This window comes from Callionymus lyra, chromosome 16 (assembly GCF_982586985.1).
Source record: "Callionymus lyra chromosome 16, fCalLyr1.hap1.1, whole genome shotgun sequence".
Taxonomy (NCBI): domain Eukaryota; kingdom Metazoa; phylum Chordata; class Actinopteri; order Syngnathiformes; family Callionymidae; genus Callionymus; species Callionymus lyra.
Genome location: NC_141833.1, coordinates 2,798,887 through 2,822,862, shown reverse-complemented (window position 1 = coordinate 2,822,862; position 23,976 = coordinate 2,798,887). Strand labels below are relative to the sequence as shown.

General features: G+C 39.2%; 3 protein-coding genes across 4 annotated transcripts; 2 read left to right on the top strand and 1 right to left on the bottom strand.

Annotated features, from left to right (window-relative positions):
* Window positions 1–275: 275 nt before the first annotated feature.
* dars2 (aspartyl-tRNA synthetase 2, mitochondrial) lies at window positions 276–12,381 on the bottom strand. 2 transcript variants are annotated; one of them, XM_087810776.1, is made up of 17 exons: window positions 12,166–12,381; window positions 11,806–11,905; window positions 11,555–11,621; window positions 11,365–11,466; window positions 11,165–11,260; window positions 10,951–11,077; window positions 10,546–10,592; window positions 10,260–10,366; window positions 9,860–9,929; window positions 9,453–9,632; window positions 9,260–9,364; window positions 9,088–9,150; window positions 8,367–8,513; window positions 7,675–7,893; window positions 7,494–7,604; window positions 7,343–7,418; window positions 276–538 (listed from the first exon to the last, which is right to left on the bottom strand). In XM_087810776.1, exons 1-17 carry the CDS (start codon window positions 12,308–12,310, stop codon window positions 357–359), a joined length of 1,944 nt encoding a protein of 647 aa, XP_087666902.1. In that variant the 5' UTR covers window positions 12,311–12,381; the 3' UTR covers window positions 276–356. The 2 variants fall into 2 exon arrangements, with proteins under 2 accessions (XP_087666902.1, XP_087666903.1); XM_087810777.1 differs by having other exon boundaries at window positions 10,954–11,077.
* A 619-nt stretch (window positions 12,382–13,000) lies between these two features.
* Window positions 13,001–16,255, top strand: cryz (crystallin, zeta (quinone reductase)). Its single transcript, XM_087810921.1, has 8 exons — window positions 13,001–13,182; window positions 13,358–13,510; window positions 13,581–13,744; window positions 13,818–13,869; window positions 13,936–14,085; window positions 14,223–14,324; window positions 14,394–14,489; window positions 15,744–16,255. Exons 1-8 carry the CDS (start codon window positions 13,081–13,083, stop codon window positions 15,903–15,905), a joined length of 981 nt encoding a protein of 326 aa, XP_087667047.1. The 5' UTR covers window positions 13,001–13,080; the 3' UTR covers window positions 15,906–16,255.
* Window positions 16,256–18,972: 2,717 nt separating this feature from the next.
* lrrc53 (leucine rich repeat containing 53) lies at window positions 18,973–23,753 on the top strand. Its single transcript, XM_087811712.1, has 9 exons — window positions 18,973–19,005; window positions 19,244–19,363; window positions 19,437–19,535; window positions 20,630–20,805; window positions 20,868–21,031; window positions 21,089–21,278; window positions 21,382–21,574; window positions 21,745–22,785; window positions 22,834–23,753. The coding sequence occupies exons 1-9, from the start codon at window positions 18,999–19,001 to the stop codon at window positions 23,751–23,753; spliced, it is 2,910 nt and encodes a 969-aa protein (XP_087667838.1). The 5' UTR covers window positions 18,973–18,998.
* The last annotated feature ends 223 nt before the right edge of the window (window positions 23,754–23,976 follow it).

Below are 23,976 nucleotides of genomic sequence, written 5' to 3'. Positions count from 1 at the left end.
TTTGATTATACAATGAGTCCCATGGAGCTGGAGACTTCTGGGATGGAACAAACCTCGATGCAACGAAGAGTGGGCGGGTCAATAGATCTATGTAAGACACACTAAATCAACACATTAGTTGACCTTTGAATTTTTTTTTTCAAACTTTAAACATTATTTTAAGCATACGAAAAAACAAGTGAACTTTAAATAACACTGGGAAGTGGTTCAGTTGAATCATAGGAGTATTGGTTGATTTACAATATTACAATTAGCCAGTAACCATGACCAACGTCTATTTACAAATTCTGCTTTAATTTAGTTTACAATGAACTTCAACACAGATTCATTCAAAATCTAAACACAAGTTAGTCATCTTATTCATGGGCATCCGACCCCTCCTTCCTTCTGACGGAGATGTGGTAACGTTCTAACTCCTCTTCTGACACGACACTAGGGGCTTTGCTCATGAGGTCTTGACCACGGTACGACTTTGGAAACGCAATGACATCACGTATGCTAGGAGCATTTACCACGATTGAGACCAGCCGGTCCAAACCTGGAACACACAGAACATAGTTGTTAGAGGCCGGCAAATTAGGTTCATATCAGAACTCTTAAAAAGGTAACTGTTAGACATTAGGTTAGGTTAGGTTAGGTAGAACTTCATTGATCCCTCATTAACTGAAAATTAAACTTTAATATCCTTATTCTGCATTTAAAATGTACAGTTGAAAATGTGTCTTGTATGTTATGGATTTGCTAAGCATTACAAGACAAAAATGGCCATATAAATACATTATTTAAGACTTAGAAGACTTAGATTTAGAAGAGACGTTTAAAGATGTAGGCAACTATTATCATTACAAAATAATGCATGTTTTATTTTATTTGGAATGTGACAATGGAGCAGTTACATTGTTCTGACACGGGGGGAGCCAGAAACACTATTTTTCAACCTTATGACACAAATGGTTCACCTTTGAAAAAAAACAAAACAAAAACATTATAGTAGTATGTTGGAACTCAAAAGTATAAACGATGTCTTTGCATCAATGCTGTTCTGATATAGACAGTATTACATAATAAAGAACATGGCTTGCATTAAGGTATCTGATGGTGCTATAATCCCTCTAGGTGACATCACAGTCCTAGGCTATAAAGAAGCTAGATGTCGATAGTCGGATCTACCAACAAATTCACTTCAACTCGCAGAAGGACATAGTGACCTTCTCTTTTAATTGAATGGATCAAAGAAACGAGTTTCACAGATACTTTCAAATGTACAGAAGATTGCTAGAATCCTCAAGACCACATCTAGAGAAAGGAGACGGAAACCGCAGGGGGCCTGTGATAATAAGTGACCCTCCAAAAACCAGAGAAACATTTATTCCAAGTGTCTACAAGAGACTGCAACCCTCTGCTATGACTCCAGAAGACCAATCTACGGTCAAGTCTAGTCTATGTCAAGAGAAGAGCTAGATCTTGGTGACTCCTTTGTGAAGGCAGCTGAGAAGGAGGACAGCCAGTGGTAGGATGAATTTGCTGAAAATAACAATAAAGATGAAGATGCCAGCGGAGCAGAACTGGTCGTGGATGAGGACAGTCCCAGAGACAAGGATCTACTTGAGGCTGGAGGAACATGCAAAGTTGAAAATCAGGTTGAAGGTCAACTTGCAGGAAAGGAAGAGATATACAAAGATAAAAATAGTGCTTCGTGTCATAAACGACCAGGCAAAAGCTTAAAATATAATAATATGATAAAGATCCAGCTCGATAGGCTCAGAGGCAAAAAAGGCCAATGTTGGATTAATATGCAAAAAAAACAAGTGGATGAGGAAAGCTTTTGGATTTCACAAAATTATTATTGTTATCTTGTTTATTATTAATTGTGCTAAAGCTAGTCCTGGCTGCTCAGTGCAAGAGGCAGTATTGTGGCGTGACATCATCAAAGGCAACTTCAAAGGACAGACAACTCTTATCTTCTGACGTGGTTCACCAATATTATAAAAAGGGTCTCATTCACTCTGAGTTTGGACCAGAGGAGACTCATTCTGTTCAATGGAAAAGGGAGATGGGCTAAATGAACGACTTATAAGGAACCGGTGGTCACAGCTCATCTCCTCGAGGCCTCACCTGGGACAAGGGGACGCCCTACCAAACGCCCTTGTTGAAATTTATAGGCAAGTGGGACTCCTCAGAGGCCTCATCGATGATGTCCCCAACAACGACAACGAGAATGTCAACAACGAGCACATTGTCAATCATTTACACAATGGCGCCTTCCTTGACGTAGTTGATGGAATCCTGATCCCAGAAGATCAATTTGTGGTGGTGGACAACCCAGCGGCTGATGGAGACTCGGGTTATGATGAAAATGTATCCGATTATGAAGGCATGGCAATGATATTCGAGGAAGACCCTGTTCTTCAGCTGGACACAGTTTCTGCAGATGATGGGCCTGAAATAAACCCACTGCCTCCATCCGACTCAATCATAATAGGAGACTCGGAGCCTCATACCCCCCATGTTCGGAGGAAACGTGGCTTCTGGAGAAGGATGCTCACGTTAAGGAGAGCCTGGGGGAGACTCTTTGCTAAATGAGAAAAGACCATTTACTGAAAACACCAATGCTTTACAGCTCAATAAAAGGTACTTAATAGCTTTCACAACCTTTTCATGACGCGTCTTGAAATAAACTCTGCAACAATCAATAGCATCTTGATGTGTCAAATTTGCCAAGTCAAACCATGAACTTATACACTTATTGTAACTTGTAACAGTCTCCTTGCCCAACATTTCTCTTGCCGATTTATCTTTTATAAAGACAATCAAAGCAATATAGTGGGCTCAACATATGGTTTACTTCTCCATCCAATGGACTGTAATGCAGTCGTCAGTGTGTGGAAAGAGTTGAAGAATAACTTTGTTTTTATTTCGGACCATAATGAAACCTGGACATATGTAAGCAATAATGATGTGATTTTAAGGTCTTCTTGAGAGCTTGCCATATGGTGTGTTTTGCCGACATAGTTTCCATGTAACTTGGGGCATCAAATTAAGTTCAATGACATCAATGATGATGTCACACTCATGACGTAATTTTCATAAAAGAGTATGTCCACTTAAGTTTTACAGATTCACAAAGACAAAAGAAGAGTAAGATTGAATGTTTGGGCTGCCAATATGTTAGCATAATAATAATATAAATAATAATAATCTCTATTTATATAGCGCCTTTCTATAATGCTAACATAATGATTTTCTGTTGTAGGCGGACAATGACAACTGCAACATCTTTAATATTTTTTCTTAAAATAAAGATTCATGCTTTAAAGTTCTAGTCATTCATTCATTCATTTTCTACCCCTTAATCCCACAATGGCGTCATGGGAGCAAGTCCCAGCTGCCTAGGGCAAGAGACGGAGGACACCAGTCACATGGGACACAGAGACACAACAACCAATCACACACCTATGCATATTTTGCTCTGCAATTTTGTCAGAAATAAATTAAGCCTCTCTAAATATAGGTTTAATTACTGTTTATAACTGTCCCGCCAACGTAAATGGCAAATTAGGTTGATATCAGACACCATCTTAAAATGTTAACAGCATTAGACATTAACTGAAAATTAAACTTTAATATCCTAATACTGAATTTAAAATGTACAGTTGAAAATGTGTCTTGTATGTTATGGATTTGCTTAGCATTAGAAGACAAAAATGGCCATATAAATACATTATTTTAAGACTTTAATTTAGAAAAGAAGTTTAAAGATGTAGGCAACTATTATCATTACAAAATAATGTGTGTTATTTTATTTGGAATGTGACAATGGAGCAGTTATATTGTTCTGACACGTACTAACATTTCTCCGATCCTTAAAACTCTTCACTGGCTTCCAGTTTCTTTCAGGATCAACTTTAAAATTCTGGTTCTTACTTTCAGAGCTATTCATTGTCAGGCTCCTCCTTACATCACTGATCTGATCCAGCCTTACACCCCAGCTCGGGCTCTGAGGTCTGTGGATCAGAATCTACTTATGGTTCCATGCACATTACTCAGTACCAGAGGAGAGAAATCTTTTCAGGCTGTTGCTCCTAAGCTTTGGAACAATCTTCCTCTCTCTTTGCGCTTGATGGATCTACTGACTCCTTCAAGAAACATCTTAAGACGTTTCTATTTGTTCAGGCTTTTCCTTGATTTTCTGGAACTCCTGTGTTGTTCTCAGTATTATCTTGATTTTTAAAGTGTATATACTTTTTTGAGTATTGTTTTGATTGTTTAAGCGCTTTGTGACCCTGGTCTGGAAAAGCGCTATATAAATAAATATTACTTACTTACTTACTTACACGGGGGGAGCCAGAAACACTATTTTCAATCTTATGTAATGCTGCTTTAATTTAGAGAAAAATGTCATTCTTTTTCTTTTAAGTGGGTAGCCTTGCAAGTGTGGGCAACAACACCCAACATATGTTGTAGCAAATTATGGATTAATTAAGCTTTGTCCTCATTTTTGCTTTTTTTGTGGCATATGTTTTTAACCTTATGACACAAATGGTTCACCTTTGAAAAAAACAAAACAAAACAATTATAGTAGTATGTTGGAACTCAAAAGTGTAAACGATGTCTTTGCATCAATGCTGTTCTGATATAGACAGTATTACATAATAAAGAACATGGCTTGCATTAAGGTATCTGATGGTGCTTGAATCCCTCTAGGTGACATCACAGTCCTAGGCTATAAAGAAGCTAGATGAAGCTTGATGTCGATAGTCGGATCTACCAACAAATTTACTTCAACTCGCAGAAAGGCATAGTGACCTTCTCTTTGAATTGAATGGATCAAAGAAACGAGTTTCACAGATACTTTCAAATGTACAGAAGATTGCTAGAATCCTCAAGACCACATCTAGAGAAAGGAGATGGAAACCGCAGGGGGCCTGTGATAATAAGTGACCCTCCAAAAACTAGAGAAACATTTATTCCAAGTGTCTACAAGAGACTGCAACCCTCTGCTTTGACTCGAGAAGACCCACCAAAGACCATCCCTGTGTGTTTAAGAGAAGACCCAGCCACTAGTTTCAACTTTTGCAACTTAAACCTGGAAGAAGTAGCAGAATCAGTGGTTCAAAGACATCAAGCTACAGGATAAGAAACCATCAATGTTTGCAGAAAGGACCCGTTTAATGAAAGAGACCAAATGCCCGAAGTAAACCCTGGAGACGAGCCAGTCCAGCCCACCGTAGAACAGTCTATGTCAAGAGAATAGCTAGATCTTGGTGACTCCTTTGGGAAGGCAGCCAATGGTAGGATGAATTTGCTGAAAATAACAATGAAGATGAAGATGCCAGCAAAGCAGCACTGGTCGTGGATGAGGACAGTCCCAGAGACGAGGATCTACTTGAGGCTGGAGGAACATGCAAAGTTGAAAATCAGGTTGAAGGTCAACTCGCAGGAGAGGAAGAGATATACAAAGATAAAAATAATGCTTTGTGTCATAAACGACCTGGCAAAAGCTTACGTGATAAAGATCCAGCTCGATTAGCTCAGAGGCAAAAAAGACCAATGTGGGATTAATATGCAAAAACAAGTGGATGGGGAAAGCTTTGGGCTTTCACAAAATTATTATTTTCTATTAATTATTAATTGTTCTTATGCTTGTCCTAGCTGCTTGGGAGAGAGGCAGTTAGTATTGTAAAAAAAAACATCATCAGAGGCTTTAAAGTATGGACAACTCTTATCTTGTGACATGGTTCACCAACATTATATAAAGGGTCTCATGCGCTCTTGAGTTTGGACCAGAGGAGACTCATTCTGTTCAAAGGGAGATGGGCTAAAGGAACGACTTATAAGGAACCGGTGGTCACGGCTCATCTCCTCAAGGCCTCACCTGGGACAAGGGGACGCCCTACCAAACGCCCTTGTTGAAATTTATAGGCAAGTGGCACTCCTCAGAGGCCTCATCTATGATGTCCCCAACAACGACAACGAGAATGTCAACAACGAGCACATTGTCAATCATTTACACAATGGCGCCTTCCTTGACGTAGTTGATGGAATCCTGATCCCAGAAGATCAATTGGTGGTGGTGGACAACCCAGCGGCTGATGGAGACTCGGGTTATGATGAAAATGTATCCGATTATGAAGGCATGGCAATGATATTCGAGGAAGACCCTGTTCTTCAGCTGGACACAGTTTCTGCAGATGATGGGCCTGAAATAAACCCACTGCCTCCATCCGACTCCATCATTCTAGGAGACTCTGACTTTTTATTTCGGACCATAATGAAACCTGAACAATATAAGCAATAATGATGTGATTTCAGGTCTTTTTGAGAACTTGCCATATAGTGTGTTTTGCCGACATAGTTTCCATGTAATTTGTTGCATCAAATTAAGTTCAATGAGATCAATGATGATGTCACATTCATGTAGTAATTTTCATAAAAGAGGCATGTCCACTTAAGTTTTATAGATCCACAAAGACAAAAGAAGTGTAGAATTGAATGTTTGGGTAAAATATATGAAAGGGAAATGTGAAAACGAATGATTTTCTGTTGTAGGCGGACCACCACATCTGCAACTTGTTTAATATTTTTGCTCAAAATTCTTTAAAAATAAAGAGTCGTGCTTTAAAGTTCAAGTCATTTGTTCATTCATTTTCTACCCCTTAATCCCATACTCGGGTCATGGAGCAAGTCCCAGCTGCCTAGGGCGAGCGACAGGACATAACAACCAATTAAATGCATGTTTTGCTCTGCAATTTTGTCAGAAACAAATTAAAACCTATTAATCTTAAATATGGGAACCTCTCTAAATGTAGGTTTAATTTCTGTTTACAACTCTGTCCAGCCAACGTTATACTTTGTGCGTGTACACAGTTGAAACTAGAAGTTTACATACACTGTATAAAAAGACACATACAGATTTTTTTGTCATTGTTTGACATGAAATCAAATGAACATTTCCTGTTTTAGGTAAATTAGGATAACCACAATTATTATTAAAAGCCAGAATAATGACAAAGATAATTTTTTAACACACTTGGAATAATGTTATTTACTCATGATGCCATCTATTTTTTAAAGTGCACAAGTCCCTCCTGTAGCAAAACAACCCCAAAACATGTTGCTGCCACCCCCGTATTTCACAGTTGGGATGGTGTTCTCAGGCGTTCAAGATTCCCCCTTTTTCCTCCAAACATAACAATAGTCATTATGGCAAAACAGTTAAATTTTTGTTTCGCCAGACCACAGGACACGTCTCCAAAAATTAAGATCTTTGAATCCATTTGCAAACTGTAATCTGGCTTTTTTATGTTTCTTGAGGAGTAATGGTTTAAAGGACTTTTCTTACCAAGAGCAAGTCCTCCATGCGGTGGCGCCCCAGAATCCAGAGCTTCCAGCAGATGTGAGAGAACACTGGCATCTTCCTGTATGATCAGCAGAGAAAATGACGCTTCATCACATCGATGTTACAAAGTAAGATGAGTTGATGCGAGACAAACCTTGAGGATATTCTTTAATACGTGAAGCTGCTGCGAAGCCTGGTGGATGCGGATCGATCCTCCGCCGATCTCGCTGCCGTTCAGCACAAGATCATAGTGTTGCCCTCGAACCTGAGAACAAGGAGTTTGTTACTAAATCAAACAATCACACATGAGTTCAAAACTCCATTTGTTCGAATACTTTTTGTGGGTCTGTGTAGAGCAGGTGTGCGTCCTCTGGCACGGGAGCAGTGAATGGATGATGGGCTGATTCCAACTGCTCTGGGTCCTCTTCTTTTGGCAGGAACAGAGGGAAGTCCACCACCCACAAAAAGTTGAAAGCATCAGGGTCACACAGAGAGATGCCATGACTCTCCAGGTGTGCTGCACACTGCAGGCGAAGATGACCGAGCAGGGGGCGCTTCGACAAAATGAAGAAAAATAATTTGAACTAATTGTAAACACAAAGACTTCATAAATATAAATATACAACATCATTATATACAAACAAAATGTTTACATGTTTTCTACTGGATCTGGACTGAATCTTCCTGAAGCAAAAATAATCTCGCAGTAAAGATTATAAACAAAGAAGCAGGGCATTCTGGAGAATCCAAGTCCATTAATACGTAATAATGGGCTTCGCTCTTGTTACCTCTCCTTCTGCGAGACTTCAAGCAGGGAAGAACTTTATGAAGTAAAAACGTTCAAACGGAGCATCATCATGATGAGTGAGTTACTGCCTCTTGGAGAGGAAGACTTCAGCATTTGAAACATGCGAGTGAGTCAGGTGAGTTGATGATGATGATAAACCTTTCAGTTACATAACATAACTCATGTTGAAAGATCTAAAAGTACAATGCTGTTACAAGCAAAAATGGACAATAGTCATACCACACTTCGAGGAAGGCCGGCAGCTAATAGAAGCAGGTCTCCTGGTTTGGCTCCCGTACTCAAGAGTAAACAATCTCTTTCTAGCTCAGACATCTTTAGTGAGGATTTCAACAGGTTGTCTTCTTTGACCATGACAGTGCTTAGCCCCTGAACACACAGACAACACAGTAATCCAGGCAGAAGAGGTTCAACAGTAAAAACAATCATTTTCATAGTCAGAGACAGTGTTTGTATACAACTGAAGTACTGGGATACTTTTGAAATTACCAGGAAAACAAAATGGTAAATCGACCTACAAGAGGTTTGTTTGTTAACAAATATACATGCAGTATTTGGCAACATTGCATTCACATTGTTCCGACACTGAGGGAAGCCATACATGCAAATCTAAATCGATCTAAGTAAGTTAGTAAGTAATATTTGTAGTGCGCTTTTCCAGACCAGGGTCACAAAGCGCTTAAACAATTAAAACAATACCCAATAAAATATATACTTAAAAGGTCAAGACACCAAAGACATAAACACAGGAGTCTCAGAGAATTAAGGAGAAGCCTGCATGAAAGTGTTTTAAAATGTTTCTTGAAGGAGTCAGCAGGTCATTGCTATATTTGTATTTTTGTTGTAATTGTTGTATTTTTTAGCTAGTCACGGGATGAAAAATGAAAAGAATTAATAACACTTTTCAAAATAAATTGAAAAAGAATTTGATTTAAAAACGTACCTGATTGAATTGATTCATTGCTGTTTTCTTAAGTTTTTCCAAATGTGATATGGAGAACAGTTTCTGTGGATACCAACAAGACTTAATGTTGAATGTTTTATACAAAAACGTTACATGTAGAAATCCTTTGTGGAACAAACAAGCTGTGTTGTCAATGATAAACTATTCTTACTGCTCCATCAGGGACGCAGATTGCCAGGATGGATCCTTGTTGACTTCGAACTGACTTGAAATGGTCAATTTTTGTGTTCAGGAAAACCTCGCTAACGTCAATGAGCTGCACAGACAAAAATTAAAGGATATTAGGAAAACTTTTGAAGACAAGTCGTATAAATGAAAAAAGCATTTCACATTACAGCACATACCTTCATATTAAACCTTGTGTCCGGTTTGTCCACACCATAGTCTCTCATGGCTTCTTCATAAGTCATTGTTGGGAACGGAAGCTTAAAAGAGCCTTTCGCTTCAGGCCAGGAGTGCTTCAAGAGACCCTCCACCAGGGCCATGATGCCCGACTGCTCTACAAAAGACATTTCCAGATCTACCTACAATAACACATAAATGCTTCTGAATGACACACAGGATGCAATAATAAAAATGGCGTCAAAGTTGCACTATTTCGGTAAAATTATCCATCCCTTTATGGGTTATTTTGAGATCAATATTTTGAATTATAAAATGGATAAAAGACTATAAATAGCCAAAAAACATAACATGTATTTAAGCTTCTTCATTAAGATAACTATTAAAACAATTCCTTCATTTATTTTACCTGTGTGAATTCCGGTTGCCGATCTGGTCTAGAGCCTTCGTCTCTATAGCAACGGGCAATCTGGAAGTACCTGCCACCGAAGCAAGAGAGAATGTTGGATCGGCATGTTTTTGGATGTATTTCGAAGACTGAACAGATTATGTGACATAAGTAACAATGTTATAGCTTATGTTATAACTAGGAAAGCTATTAATAGTTCCCATATTTAAAAAAAACTGCAGTTCATTATCAGGTTAATGAAAATATTGGCCAATCCCATCGGATAAAAATCATGAAATAATAATTAGCTGCTTGGCTGAGATCATGAGTGTCTTTTCAGTCTCTTATTTTAAGTTTTAATTCACAGTTAAGAAGAACAGAAGTGACACAGCCAGTGTCTACACAAGCAATTTGTTTGTACCTGTCGATTCCTCCTATCATGAGGAGTTGTTTAAACTGTTGGGGACTCTGTGTGAGTGAGTAGAAGTGACCCGACAAACTGGTCGGAACCAAAAACTCTTTGGCTCCCTGAAACACAGCAGAGAACAGTTTAACGTTGGGCACTATTTATAAAACATTTGGAAATGGTACAGCACAGGTTCTTATTAATCTTAATAAAACAAATTTATTTTGACAAGAAGAAAATGAGCTTGTCTGTCTTTAAAGGGTATGTAAGCAATATAGCTTTACTCAAGGCAAATTCTTACCCCCGGAGTCCTCCTGAACAAAGTTGGAGTTTCCACATCAACAAATCCTGAAGAATACAGAAGATCCAGTGAGAGGAAATCACAGAAAATGTTGCAAGATTATAAGTAGGTGTATAAAATGATGTAGTTAATCAATTAAAGTGATTTAATCACTGAGTGACTGAGTGTTGTTTTGTGTTTTATTGTGCTTAAGTTGTTGGGGTGAAAACAATGGTCAGTCACATGCTGAAGTTGACATTGATTGGTTTGGTGAATCATATCATTCTTGTTTTGTTAACTTACAACACTATATGTAGACCTGGTGTTTTAAAATAATGCTCTAATGATGTAGACATAAAAGATCAATTCATTACAGATCGTAAACAATTATCAAAACATTGTGTTTATGATCATTTTTATGCTCACTACCATGTTGGTTACAAAGGTACTCCCTCATCTTCATAACCATCTCTGATCTCAGTCGAAGGTTGTTCTGCAGCCAAGAAGATCTCAGGTCCAGGTAACGGAACTTCATGCGTAGAGACTCTGATTTCTTAAAATTGATCATGCAAATTAAATATGATTATTATCATTTGGTAATTACAATATGAATATAAATATATAAATAATAAATCCTTACTTTAATAACTTCCTTCATCTCAAATGGCAATTTCTGGCACACATTAAAAACTTCTATGTTTTCAGCAAGAACCTCAATCTCTCCAGTTGGCATTGACTGATATCAAAAACAATGACATTACAACAACATTATTTAAATGTTTTAGTCTTAAGCCCATTGTTCATTGTTCCTTTTTTTTATTTTTGGGGAATTTGTCTCACCTCGTTCTTATGTCCTTCTTGTCGTCCCAAGACTGTTCCGGTAACTTTGACCACAGACTCCACTGTAAGTTTACGTACAGTTTCTTGTAACTGTTTTGCAGCCTACAGTCGACAAATAACATGTTTAAATCATTTAAAAAAATACATTAAAAAGTTGCATTCTAATCTACTATGTAGAAAATAACCATACTTCATCATGCGGAACGAGGACTTGTGTCAAGCCGCTGTAATCACGAAGAATGATAAATGTATTTTGCCTGTAAAGGAGAAGGAAACTATGGTCACAAATGTATCACTGGCTTCTCAACCAAAACATATCTGGGTTACGTTTTTATAATCAACTGTTACTAAGAAATATTTATTTATATTACTCATTTAAACACAAATATCACAGGCCAGTATCACTAATATGATCTCAAATACAATGTTGATGGGTTATACCTCAAGTACTGGATCCAGCCACACAGTGAAACTTTCTCCCCGACATGCTCGAGCCTCAGTTCTCCACATGTATGACTCCTGATGGACAGACTGTTGGGACCTGACCGGATGGATGGAGCATGTTAGCAGATGATACACACTCCAGTACACAAGTAAAAACAAATGGACTTATCTTATTGTGACTAATAATAAATACATTAAATCTGAGTCTTTATGGACATCTTTACAATACATGTTTAAAATAGTTTACTATTATACATTGTTACTACTATGTTTTTTAAACGACACACACTTCTGACATGTGTGTTATGGGTTTACTTCACTTATTTTACAATAATAACGTATAAAATGAATCAGTACCTGAATGATGAGGTTTGTCCAAACTCTGAGAGCAGCTCAAGGGACGAATTTGAGGTCGAAATACTACAACACGTCTTAAATTCAAGCCCCAGTAGCTGAGTCCACCAAGAACTCTCTGTACCAAGAATCCTACCCTTGCAGACATTTTAAAGAAGATCCATCACTGTGTGGGAACAACTCAAATATAATTCAATGACATAAAGTAGTAAACGTGCTTCATTCAACTCACTTCCTGTTTGGTGTTGTGGGCGGAGCTAACTGTAGCCGTGAACTGAAACAAAAAACCGAAAACTCTTTATTTATTCATTATTAATTATTGTCCGTAATTTTTTACCACTGCGCTTCATATAGTGTCATAGATATATTTAATTTAATGTGTCGGGAAAAAAAATCAGCGTTTATTACAATTGACCTTGGTCACGTGACGGCGTAGCCTGGATGACGACATCGAAAACGTACGCGTGGTCGCATTTTTATAACGTAACAATTTGGTATGCAATGTGTTAGGAGAAAAAGGGATCGAATCTATTTTATTTTTGTAGTTCGCATAGTATAATATTACATAATATAAAATAATAAAACATAATTAATATAATATAATATAATATAATATAATATAATATAATATAATATAATATAATATAATATAATATAAAATAATATAATATAATATAATATAATATAATATAATATAATATAATATAATTTAAATATAGGTTTAGGTTCACGATGATATTATATCAAATTATATTATGTTTTATTATTTACTGTCCACTAGGGGGCACCAACAACGCTTTCAACGACCAAAAGTTTATTGATAAGAAAATAAGGGAAGAAGAAGCCAGCGGTCTGCGTTAGAAGCTGCAGCTTCCATTGGTGCATGTTTGCACGAGTGTGTCTGCTGGTGTGTGTGTCATGTCTAAGCTCATGAGAGCCATCAGGGTGAGTGAGTTCGGAGGCCCGGCCGTCCTTAAACTTTGCTCGGACGTGGAGGTTCCGAAGCCTGGCCTCAGACAGGTGACTCAGACGAACTTAAAATCAAACTGTTAACAAACTGTAATAAGTGGTTTACAAGACCAGCACTGTTCCAGCCATGTCAAAGTAGTTCCATTTTATTTGACTACTTTTTTTTGTAACGATCATGTGCAACAGAACCACGTGACCTTCATTCGTATCTCCCTCTGTGACGCAGGTGTTGATCCGTGTGCGTGCGTGTGGTTTAAACCCAGTGGAAACATACATCCGGTCTGGAACATACCCTCGGAAACCTGCCCTGCCATACACACCCGGCACTGATGTAGCTGGAGTGGTGGAGTCTGTTGGAACAGATGTACTTTTATTCAAGGTCAGATGTTCTTCTCCATGAATTTAAATCAAAATGATTTATTGATCTTTCTGGTGTTGATGTTCTCCAGGCCGGAGATCGTGTGTTCACCACATCGACGGACTCCGGCGGTTACGCAGAGTTCACTGTCGCGACGGACGACTGTGTCTACAAACTGCCAGAAAGTTTGGACTTCAGTCAGGGAGCAGCCATCAGCATCCCATACTTCACTGCATACAGAGCTTTGGTTCACAAGTGAATCCACCATGTTTTTTGTCACTATCAAATTGACTTCTGTAACTAACGGGTGTTACTTCCTGCACCACAGAGCTCATGTCAAACCCGGGGAGAGCGTCCTCATCCATGGAGCCAGTGGAGGAGTGAGGACCATTTCAATGTTTACATTCTGTACATGAGACTCTTTAAGTCGAGCCTGTCGTTCGTAGGTTGGCTTGGCAGCGTGTCAGCTGTCACGAGCCCTGGGCCTCCGTGTTCTGGGCACTGCAGGGACCGATGTAGGAACGCAGCTGGTTTTGAACAATGGCGCTCATCTGGTTTTTAATCACAGAACGGAAGACTACACTGACAAGATCATGGTACATGTGTTGATGTGTTGGGAAATGTTAATAACACCGATGACTGACATCCCTTGACTCGTCACCAGTTTCACAAAATAATTCATAAAGTTCTAAATCGGTATGTATTTGAGTCCATGTGTCCGTTGTCGTGTCAGAAAGCCACTGAAGGCCGTGGCGTCGATGTTATTGTCGAGATGCTTTCCAACGTGAACCTCGCTAAAGATCTTCACATGCTCAGCATTGGAGGACGAGTTTTGGTGAGTATCACAGCTTCAGAAAAAAACAGTTGTTCAAGATATTAATCTTGATTTTTTTCCCTCATTTAGGTTGTTGGCTGCAGAGGTTCCATAGAGATAAACCCAAGAGACACCATGGGTAAAGAGAGCAGCATCATTGGAGTCTCTCTTTTCAATGCCTCTCCGGTAAATAAACACTGTTCTTCATAATATTGTGTTTTTTTAAAGCTACGAAACGAGTATAACAATCACAGTACATGCTTCAAATTACATAACTTTAAAAAAATATTTTTTTCTTGTTTTTGTATTAATATAATCCACCACTAGATGGTGGAAAAGAACTATCTCAGTAATCAGGCAACCCTTTTCTTAAACGACACATTTTCATGCTTAACTGAATTATTAATATATTATTGATCCATAATAAACTATCTGCTAACTATATTAATTCTCTAGAATAGTTCCTACAGTAACGAAGAAAGATTTTGATGAGAATTCCCTTAATTTATTTTAAAATCTATAATTATTTTTCATCCTTAAATATTTTTTTCTATAAGATTCTATGGATCCCCTTAAGGTGCATGTGAAAATAATATTATGTATTAGGGAAGGCAAGTAAGCGTGTGACTCACCTGTCATCATGTAAAATTAAATATTGTAATATAAAATGAATATTAATATTTTTCAACCAATCTTAATGTCTGACTAATTCTGAGCGTTTAAAAAAAGTAAAATCGTTAAATTAGCATATATTTCCATACATGTATACAAAAGTGATACGTCTGGTGCTGTGACTCACCTCTGATTGCACAGTTTATCACAAACTGGGTTGATTCATTAAATCGACACATGTCTATTGCTGTATTTCTGCATGTCCCACATATAAGGTTTCAAATATGTAACAATGTTTCCACAATATCTTTAATCATTAAAGTTTATTTCACTGAAGGCCAAAATATATGTTTACATACATAAATCCGGCTGCAGACCCTTATTATATTTTAGGAAAAAAGTGTTATCACAGCATTTTATAGAACTGACGTGATTTTTATGTGACTCTAGTGGCGAAGATTTGAAGCAATCAAACACGCAGATTTTGTTCGTTATATTATAATAAAAACAATCTTATAATTCCTTCTTGTTTTTCTGAATTGTGTGAAAATGCCTGTCGGGAAGTGCTCTTTTTATTCCTGGTACATATATACTTTGCCGTGAGTACACTGGAAGAGGCGGGAGCTCAGACTGCTGTGCATGTCAATTGAATCGCCAACCAATCGGCGCAATAACAATTTGATTGACATGCGGAGCAGCCAATCTGAGCTCTCTTCTTCTTCTTACAGTATATGATATTTTATAATGTCAATTTTCTTCTTTTTTTTAAAAGTTAAAATAACTTATTTTATATATATTATATTTTAATTTTGGGTGAATCTGCTGCAGGAGGAGAGGAAGGAGTCTGCTGCATTCTTCTTTGCTGGCATGGAAAGTGGGTGGATGCGACCGCGGGTCGGTACACAGTATCCACTGGACAAAGTTGCTCAGGCCCACCATGATATCATCGAATGTCCTGGAGCTGCTGGAAAGATGGTTCTGACCATGTGATCATTTGACAAAGCCAGAGATCCACAAGTCGAGTCAATGGTCGAGGAGACATTAGTTCATCAGGTGATAGATGCCCATAGACGACGACAAAACATGTAAAAGGTTAGTGGGTTATTTAGGGAATTTCTCACAACATATGTCAACAATATTCATTTCGAAGATATTCTGTACAATGAACAGACTAGATCATTTAGGAAACAGTATGTACACATTTAAAACTATCCTCCACTGTACTCTTCACCAGTTCTGCTCTTTTGTGATCAAGCGAACAATCGTCAAGTTGGGTACAAAACCTTCATTGTAATTATTCATGTTTTTTCAAAAATAAACAGATAATGTGTCCAAAGTCATTTATTCACTCAATTTCTACAGTGTTTTCCCTCTATCCCAGCTGTCTCGGACAAGAGGCAGAAAGCTTAAAGCAAACCAACAATCTTCTTGTGGTTAGGCAGTAACAATAACCAATACTATCTCATGTGAACGCTGTAGTGTTGGATGATGAAGCTTCTTGAAAGTGTGCTGTCGTTTTCCAAGCTCAGTATATTGAGCTCTTAACTTTCAATTAATGGGAGGTTTAAATGAGGCTTCATGAAGCTTCATGAGTCCATCAGGGTTAACATTTTGACAACCTGACTGAGATTGTCTGAGATTTACCTGCTTATACTTCAACTCCTGTATCCTGAGGTGGACTTCGCCTTATAAAAGCAGGTGAAACTAGTGAGTTAAGTTACTTTGCTCCACCATTGTAAGTTAGTTCTGCTGCTCACTTGTGCCGGTTCTTTACACCAGAAACATTGTTGCTATCAGAGCTACATCGGCTCGCATGATCAGTTCTAACAGTGACTCATCTGAGCCCGAAGAAACCGAAAACTACCTGGCTGTCATAACGCCATTATAAAGCCATTATTATGTCAGGGAACTTTTTCTCCTGAGTCAAATGTTGTGACGTGAGTGTGAAGGCAGCTTCTCTATGCGATTATTCTCTTGATGAAGCATGTCTGAGGCTCATGCGGACTCACACCTGAGGTTCAGGTATCACAGTGTGACACTGAGCATGCTCTGATGTTGTCATGGTAACACAAGTACCTCACAGTTGGACAGCCATCGGAGGAGTCCAATAGAGCTCCGGAGTATGGATATGAGTTGATGAGTGACGAGGATGCAACATGCTGCAGTCGACCGGTGTGGACTGTGACGTTCTGATCTACAGGTGAGTGTTTCCATGGCTGAAACTTGACTGGTGGAACCAACAGACTATTGCAACCAGTGTGTTTGTGAAACTGTGTTCAACATCATGTTTGGATAAGTTAGCAGACAGCAAATAAACAGTCGTCGCTATAAGGTTTAAATCACCTGGAATGTGCCCTTTATAAATATAAAATATATATATAAACAATATTGTTTGTAAGTAACTGAGAAATAAGTCCACAAGTAAAAGTAAGTAAGTAATATTTGTAGAGCGCTTTTCTAGACCATGGTCATATATACAAAAGGGTATATTATATACACACATATATATATATATATATCTTCAAACGTTTGTGACATTAATAACTAATAACATTATCTTATTTACTTACTATGAAGCAGGGGGTCTCAAACTTATCTTCAAAAAGTTGCAGTTCATTGAGTGTCCACTTGAGGCCTGCTGGTTATAAACAAGAAGTCACCGACTTCAACTGCAATACTGCAATAAATAACATATTAACATTTCCAAGATGGCTGTGACCACCGACTGACTTCAAAACCGTGGTTGATTAATATAAGTAAGTAAGTAATTTTTATTTATATAGCGCTTTTCCAGACCAGGGTCACAAAGCGCTTAAACAATCAAAACAATATTCAATAAAGTATATACTTTAAAGATCAAGATAAAACTGATAACACAACAGGAGTTCCAGAAAATCAAGGAAAAGCCTGAACAAATAAAAACGTCTTAAGATGTTTCTTGAAATGTTGAAATTGTTTATCCAGTAGTCAATCTCCGACAATAGTGAGTCAATGTGTACTCATACTAAATTGTCTTTAGAATCTAGTATACAAGCATTTGATGTAAGAATTATGACCATGAGACCTTTCAATTTAACCCATGAAAATAGCTTTTGCAGAAATTTAAAAGGCAACTAATGTGTTGATTTGAGTGTGTCTTTGATTGCTCTTGGACCTCTATTGTACAGTGCTATTGTACTACAGTACTATTGTAATCAGTATGAATCTGTTTATACAAAACTCTCCTTTCATTCAAATATTTATTCGATAATGTGCTAAAGCCCTGTCCACTGAAAACACACAAATGTAAAATGTAAAAAATGTATTTTTCTGGTGATAAAACCTTGTTTACCATAACCACACCCACTTTGCTGTGATTGGTCAAACATCAAGGTTTGTCACGACGCGTCATCAATCCCGGAAGTCTCCGAAGGGGCTGGAGGAGGAGTGAAGACCATTATTACATTATAATAGACTCACGTAACCTCTCGTTCGTCAAGATTGTAAGCGGGGGAGAGCTTTATTAAGCAATAAGTTCAAAACATGCTCATGGTGAGGGACTTACTGTATCTTTGAGAAGAAGACTTCACCATTTGAAACATGTGAGTAAGTCAGAAGAGTTTTTTTTTAATGAGTTGCCCTTTAACAAGTCATAATTCATAATTTGTGTCAGAAAACATTGTGTAATGTAAGACATGATAGTAAAGAGTGATCTCACCAGAGCTTCGGTAGAAACATGATCAGGCCAAAGTCTGGCTGTCATCCATCTCTCGGCAAATAACACTCTAATGAACCACTCGCCTAGCAACCAAACAAATAGACGGTCTGGGTTCTCTTCTATTTCCTAGTGCTATTTGCTCCTCACAGAAACAAAGTTTCTCTAAAACACATCTCTCTGAGCTGATGAATATTGTTAGTAAGAGAATACAAAGCCAGTGTTTTATTACCCCAAGTGGCTCATTGTACAGTTTTACCTGCATCGCTCTGAGAGAAAACACTTTGGGATGCATCTTTATAAGAAAGACTGTTGCTCATTATTTTCAGGCTGCAGCCTGACCGGAGCCATGTTTCCTCACCACCATGTTGCTGCCTCAGTAACACAACATGACCAGTAAGTAAAACGGAATAGTTTGTGTTTCTGACTATTTCTCATACAGGTCATTATATTGTCTATTTATAGACAGGAGTGTTTTCTTCTAAATCTAATATTGTATTAATGTTTATGAGTTTAACAACTTATTAAGCCATGAAGGAACTCTATTGATCAATGTGGCAACGAAAACTGCCAAGAAAAGAATGTCTTCCAGAGGCTGCCTTAACTTTAACGTAAAGTTTTACTGTTTTTTCAGGGGTCTTGTTGGTGCTGCTGTTGTCAGCGATCAGAGCCCAGTGTGTCCCATCGTGTCCTTCCTCATGTGTTGTCTGTTCTGATAAAGCCTTAATCTGCCACATGCTTACTGAGATTATTGGTAAAACACACACACACACACACACACACTGTTCAGATGAACCCAACATTACAATCTGCTATCCTGTGTCCAGATGCTCCAAACACAACTGAAGCGCTGCTGCTCACCGAAGGTTACATCTCAAACGTCCAGTCGTCTTCGTTGTCTGATCTGAGCAACGTCACTCTGATTGGTCAGTTGCTGAAATCGGTTCATTATGTCATTTCAACATTTTATGTCGTGGCGATTTGTTTACATTTCAACATTTATGGCTCATACAATTATAACCATTATTTTTAATGATTTAGCATGGAGAACCTCATGCTCTTCCCAGAGTGTGATGCCTGGGGTGGTTGCATTCATTTCCATCAAGTAGAAAACCTTAGTAGTAGTACTTTTTGAAGCTTTTGAAGAAGAAAAAAATACCCAGCAAGAAACCTTTTGTCTTCTTGTTTTGTAAACAAATTATAACTTTGGTGGCTGGACAGGAGACCTTTCATCACACTTTAAACCACTCAAAGCTCCGGGGCCAAACTCTTTTATGTGGCCCGAAGGATAGTTGGCTCCAAAGAAATGTAGATTAATGTCGATGTAGATGAAAATAGTTTAAGCTACGATAAGGAACTGATATTAGCTAGTGTTTGATGAAGTAGAACAAATTCATGGTATCAATTAGGATAGTTCAAGCATCCAGAAATAAAAACATCAGAATCAAACTAGTAATCTAGTTTAGTTAATTAACATTTTGGGGGAGCTACAACCTACATCCCTTGGGTTGCTATTGTGCTGTTTCATACAGTAGAGGGAGCCAAAAATAAATATGTTCAATCTTTATCAATGTCGACTAAGGAGTTATAGACAAAATGTAAGTCCAGTAGCAACTGATTGTCTTCATCTTCATTTTCGTCCAAAAAGACGTGTTTAAAAACATCCAAATACCTCCATGGTGCTCGTCTGTAATATCTTATATTGAAGCCTCGACAAGAGAAATTGTTCCGGAAAAACATGAAGACGTCTATGTTTTAAGTTTTAAAGTTTGTTTTTAGCTGATTCTGCTAGGCTAGATGGTAGGCCGACATCCTACACAAACAGGAAGTACTCTGAGTAAATATTGCAGGCTGTCTGGGTCGTCCTCATGCTTGCAGTGTAGACAGTAGAAACGAATAGTATGACACTTAGAGCTGGAGTTTTTGAAAATGATCTTTTAGCTTAACTGCCATAGTGTTGGTAGTTAAATAAAAAATAAAAATAAAAAACAACCACAAAATGATTTGTTTATACTTCCAGGTCTGAGTCATAACAGAATCTCAGAGCTGGGTAAAGAATCCTTCAGTAACCTGATGTCACTCACCACGTTGCTTTTGGATCACAACCTTTTGACAAGTGAAACCCTCCAGGGCGGAGTCCTGATGAATCTGGCACATCTAGAGGTCCTGGCCCTGGGTCACAATCGTATCAGCATGGTGGGTCAAAACTCAAATACAAGTGGTGTCCAGATGTAACAAGCATATTCTTGTTTTTACAGATTCAAGCTGACTTTCTTAAAGGGACCGAAGCGTTGCGTACCTTGCAACTGGAGGGGAACCTGCTGGTCAGTGTGGATTTGAAATCATTCCCTCTCCAGGGCATGTTGCACCTGGAGAACCTGGATCTATCAGATAACCTGATAAATAAGATCAATAAAAACAGGTTTGTCTGTAATTTGAACGAAAACCATCTGCATGAAATAACTGTTTCCTGTGTTAGTTTCAACAGATTGCCAGGCCTACGCCTCCTGGATCTCTCCAGAAACCGCCTTACCTCAACTCCTCCTGAGGCTTTCTCCTACCTGAGTGCACTGACCAACCTCAACCTTGAGCTAAATATGTGGAACTGCACATGTCACCTGGTTGAACTAGCAGACTTCCTGTTGACCTTCATACAGCAGCCCAACAAGGTGACCCAACCTCAAAGACATCTATTCACCCAACAGCAGTTGAGCATTTCAACAAATTAAAGCCCCAACATTATTTGAAGAATTCCTGTCTGTGTCTTATTAGACCCTCCACAATGGACGGGAGCTGGTGTGCGTGAGTGCGGACAACCCAGCGCTCACTACGGTTCTTGAGCTAACAGAAGCCAACTGTGTGCCCCCGAATCAGAACATCACAGTCCGGATAGAGAGCAGGAACAGCGTGACACCTCAGCTCTACGCTCGAGATGTAGCCATCGCAGCAGTAATTTGCTACATCGGTAAGAATCCGTCATGGCAATCCAATCCTCGTTTTTCCTCATGTCCTACAAATGCACAGCAGGTAACAAAGAGCTCCGGATTGTTCTCGAGTTCTGATGTAATCGTAATTATTCTGATGTGACAATGGAGAAGAGATGTTTTTATCGCCAACCACTTTGTCTTTGTTCAGGTGGCGTCGGCACAACTCTGCTGGTGGTTCTGATCTGGTATCAGACATCTCGCCGGCGTAAGCTTAAAGAAACAAGACAAAGGGAGAAAGACGAAGAGGAGAGTGGCTATGTTGACAAAAAGAAGAGGGACAACTCAAAAGGTGAAGCCCGGATTCCAGAAGTCAGTGGACAGCGTTGGATTCAAGAGGGTGACAGGAATCACCCCAGATGCTCCAGCTGCGGAGCTGAAGGAACAAGGATGAATCTGATAGACAGCAGAAGGAACGAAGGAGAAGCAAAGCATGATCCAGAAGGAAGAAGAGTATTTAGAGAAGAAGGGAGAAGGAAGCTGGACCTACATAATCATGTCTTTTCTAATGGCAAGTTGTCTTCTTACACGGGCCCAGGTAGCATAGCTTTAGTTCAGGCAAACAACGAGATGGTTTACAGAGCTGACCTGCCTCAATGCGAGGGCTGCCACCAGACCTACAGATCACCAGAGGGCGTCAGAGCAGGTATCCCTCCGCAACATAGACCCAACGCGAAGAAGCGGATCGAGGGCAGCAGTCAGGATTTAAGAAGATACGTGTCATTTGACCTGGAGAGTTTGAAGATGCTGGAAAAGGAAGCTCAGGATTCAGAGAAGAGAAAATCAAAGTCGACTCGAGAAAACGACATGGAAATAGAAACGAAAAGCAAATCTGTCCGTCCCTTAAGGGTCAAACTAAACCTGAGTCCACTCCGAAAAACGAAAGTCCACCCCAAAAAGAAAAGTGAGAAATCTGATAAATTGGTAAAAAGCCCCAAGAAGAGCAAACACAAGCGAAAAGGTTCGAAGGAGAAAAGAAAGGCAGAAGACAAGAAGGTAAAGAAGAGCAGCAACAAAGAAAATCCTAAGCACGACGAGAAGACAAAGTCATCAAGTGGTGGAATAGAAGAATCCAACACATCTGTGATCACTCAGACTTCACCACAAACGCAGGTTTCCACCACTGGTCAGGTCCGGCACGGGCCGGTCCATCAGCAACAAGGTGTTGGTTTGGTTCTTGGAAATGTTCCAGGTTTCTCGCAGACAAGCTCTTCCCTCTCTGCTTTTGACAGAAGCTCAGCAACCAACCTGTCCCAGATGAGGTCCCCCACGTCTCAGCTGACCGAAAGCAACATCTCTCTTCTAGGAGGCAACTTTTTACTCCAAAACATGGCACCTCATGCACAACAGTCAGTCTCTAGTCTGTTGCCAGGTGCTCTGTCTAATATTACTGCGCCTGGCTTGATATTAGGTAGTCAGGCCAATGCTCTTCTTCCTAGCCCTGCTAATCCTGTCGTTTCCAGTCTGACTACTAGTTTTTTACCCGGTCTACTGAATAATATGGGTCAACTTAGTGGGTCACCAGGTGGTCCAACTACCTCTTTTGCGTCAGGTCCAGTCGGTCCTGCTAAAGTTAGTGGTTTATTGCCAGGTGTTCCACCCACTCCCACTGTACCCGTGAATGTTTCCAGTGTTCAAGGAAGTCAGAGTCATACCAATATTCTATCAACTTCTCAAGATTCAGGGGGGGCCCCAAACATAGCTGGAAAAACACAACCCACACAGACAGTGCCCCAAAGCCCACTAAAAAATCCAGATCAAACTGAAGTTCTAAAGAATGAAAAAGATTGTCTAACTGAGGAGGTACTTGGTGAAGATATTATTGAGCCATCAGTCACTCTGGAGCAGACTCCAGCTACACTTACTGCCCAAGTCACTACTTTTGGACTTTCTTCAAGCAATTTAGAAGGGAGCGCCAACACAACCGGGACTTTGATGGCAACTCCGATAGCAGGAGGAATCATTGGAGCTGATGTTTCTGGGACCGTGGTGCCTGAAGCCAACATACCATCACAGGACGCGATCGTGGATCCTGCCCTACTACAGCAAGAGTACATTTCAGAAGAAGGAGCCGCATCACCAGGGAGAAAACTAAGACTGGTTCTTCCGGAGAAGACGTCTGGCCGTCCACCCACCGCCCTGGAGAAGAAGATACGCTAGTTTTATCAAGACTGTTAATGTTCATGCCACTTCATACTAAGACACAATCTGAGCAGATGCTCTTCTAGGAAAATGCCAGGATGTATGGTTTACCGTCAGCAGCCATGACACAAAAGTAGAGGACATGTGTTAGAGGGAGTTCCAAATGGAGGATAAAGGCAACCACTCATTGCAGGACAAGAGAAAACAAAGCTGTAAAGAAATTGTGACACATATTATTGAC

Bases quoted from the DNA above. Each gene is read 5' to 3' on its own strand.
- dars2 (XM_087810776.1), bottom strand. From the start codon at position 12,310: ATGTCTGCAAGGGTAGGATTCTTGGTACAGAGAGTTCTTGGTGGACTC. The intron at 11,467-11,554 runs GTATGGTTATTT...TGTCGACTGTAG, and splicing joins TCCTCGTTCCGCATGATGAA to GCTGCAAAACAGTTACAAGA. The intron at 10,593-10,950 runs GTGAGCATAAAA...TGTATTCTTCAG, and splicing joins CCTTTGTAACCAACATGGTA to GATTTGTTGATGTGGAAACT.
- cryz (XM_087810921.1), top strand. From the start codon at position 13,081: ATGTCTAAGCTCATGAGAGCCATCAGGGTGAGTGAGTTCGGAGGCCCG. The intron at 13,745-13,817 runs GTGAATCCACCA...CCTGCACCACAG, and splicing joins TACAGAGCTTTGGTTCACAA to AGCTCATGTCAAACCCGGGG. The intron at 14,325-14,393 runs GTGAGTATCACA...TCCCTCATTTAG, and splicing joins GCATTGGAGGACGAGTTTTG to GTTGTTGGCTGCAGAGGTTC.
- lrrc53 (XM_087811712.1), top strand. The intron at 19,364-19,436 runs GTAAAACACACA...TCCTGTGTCCAG, and splicing joins CATGCTTACTGAGATTATTG to ATGCTCCAAACACAACTGAA. The intron at 20,806-20,867 runs GTGGGTCAAAAC...TTGTTTTTACAG, and splicing joins GTCACAATCGTATCAGCATG to ATTCAAGCTGACTTTCTTAA.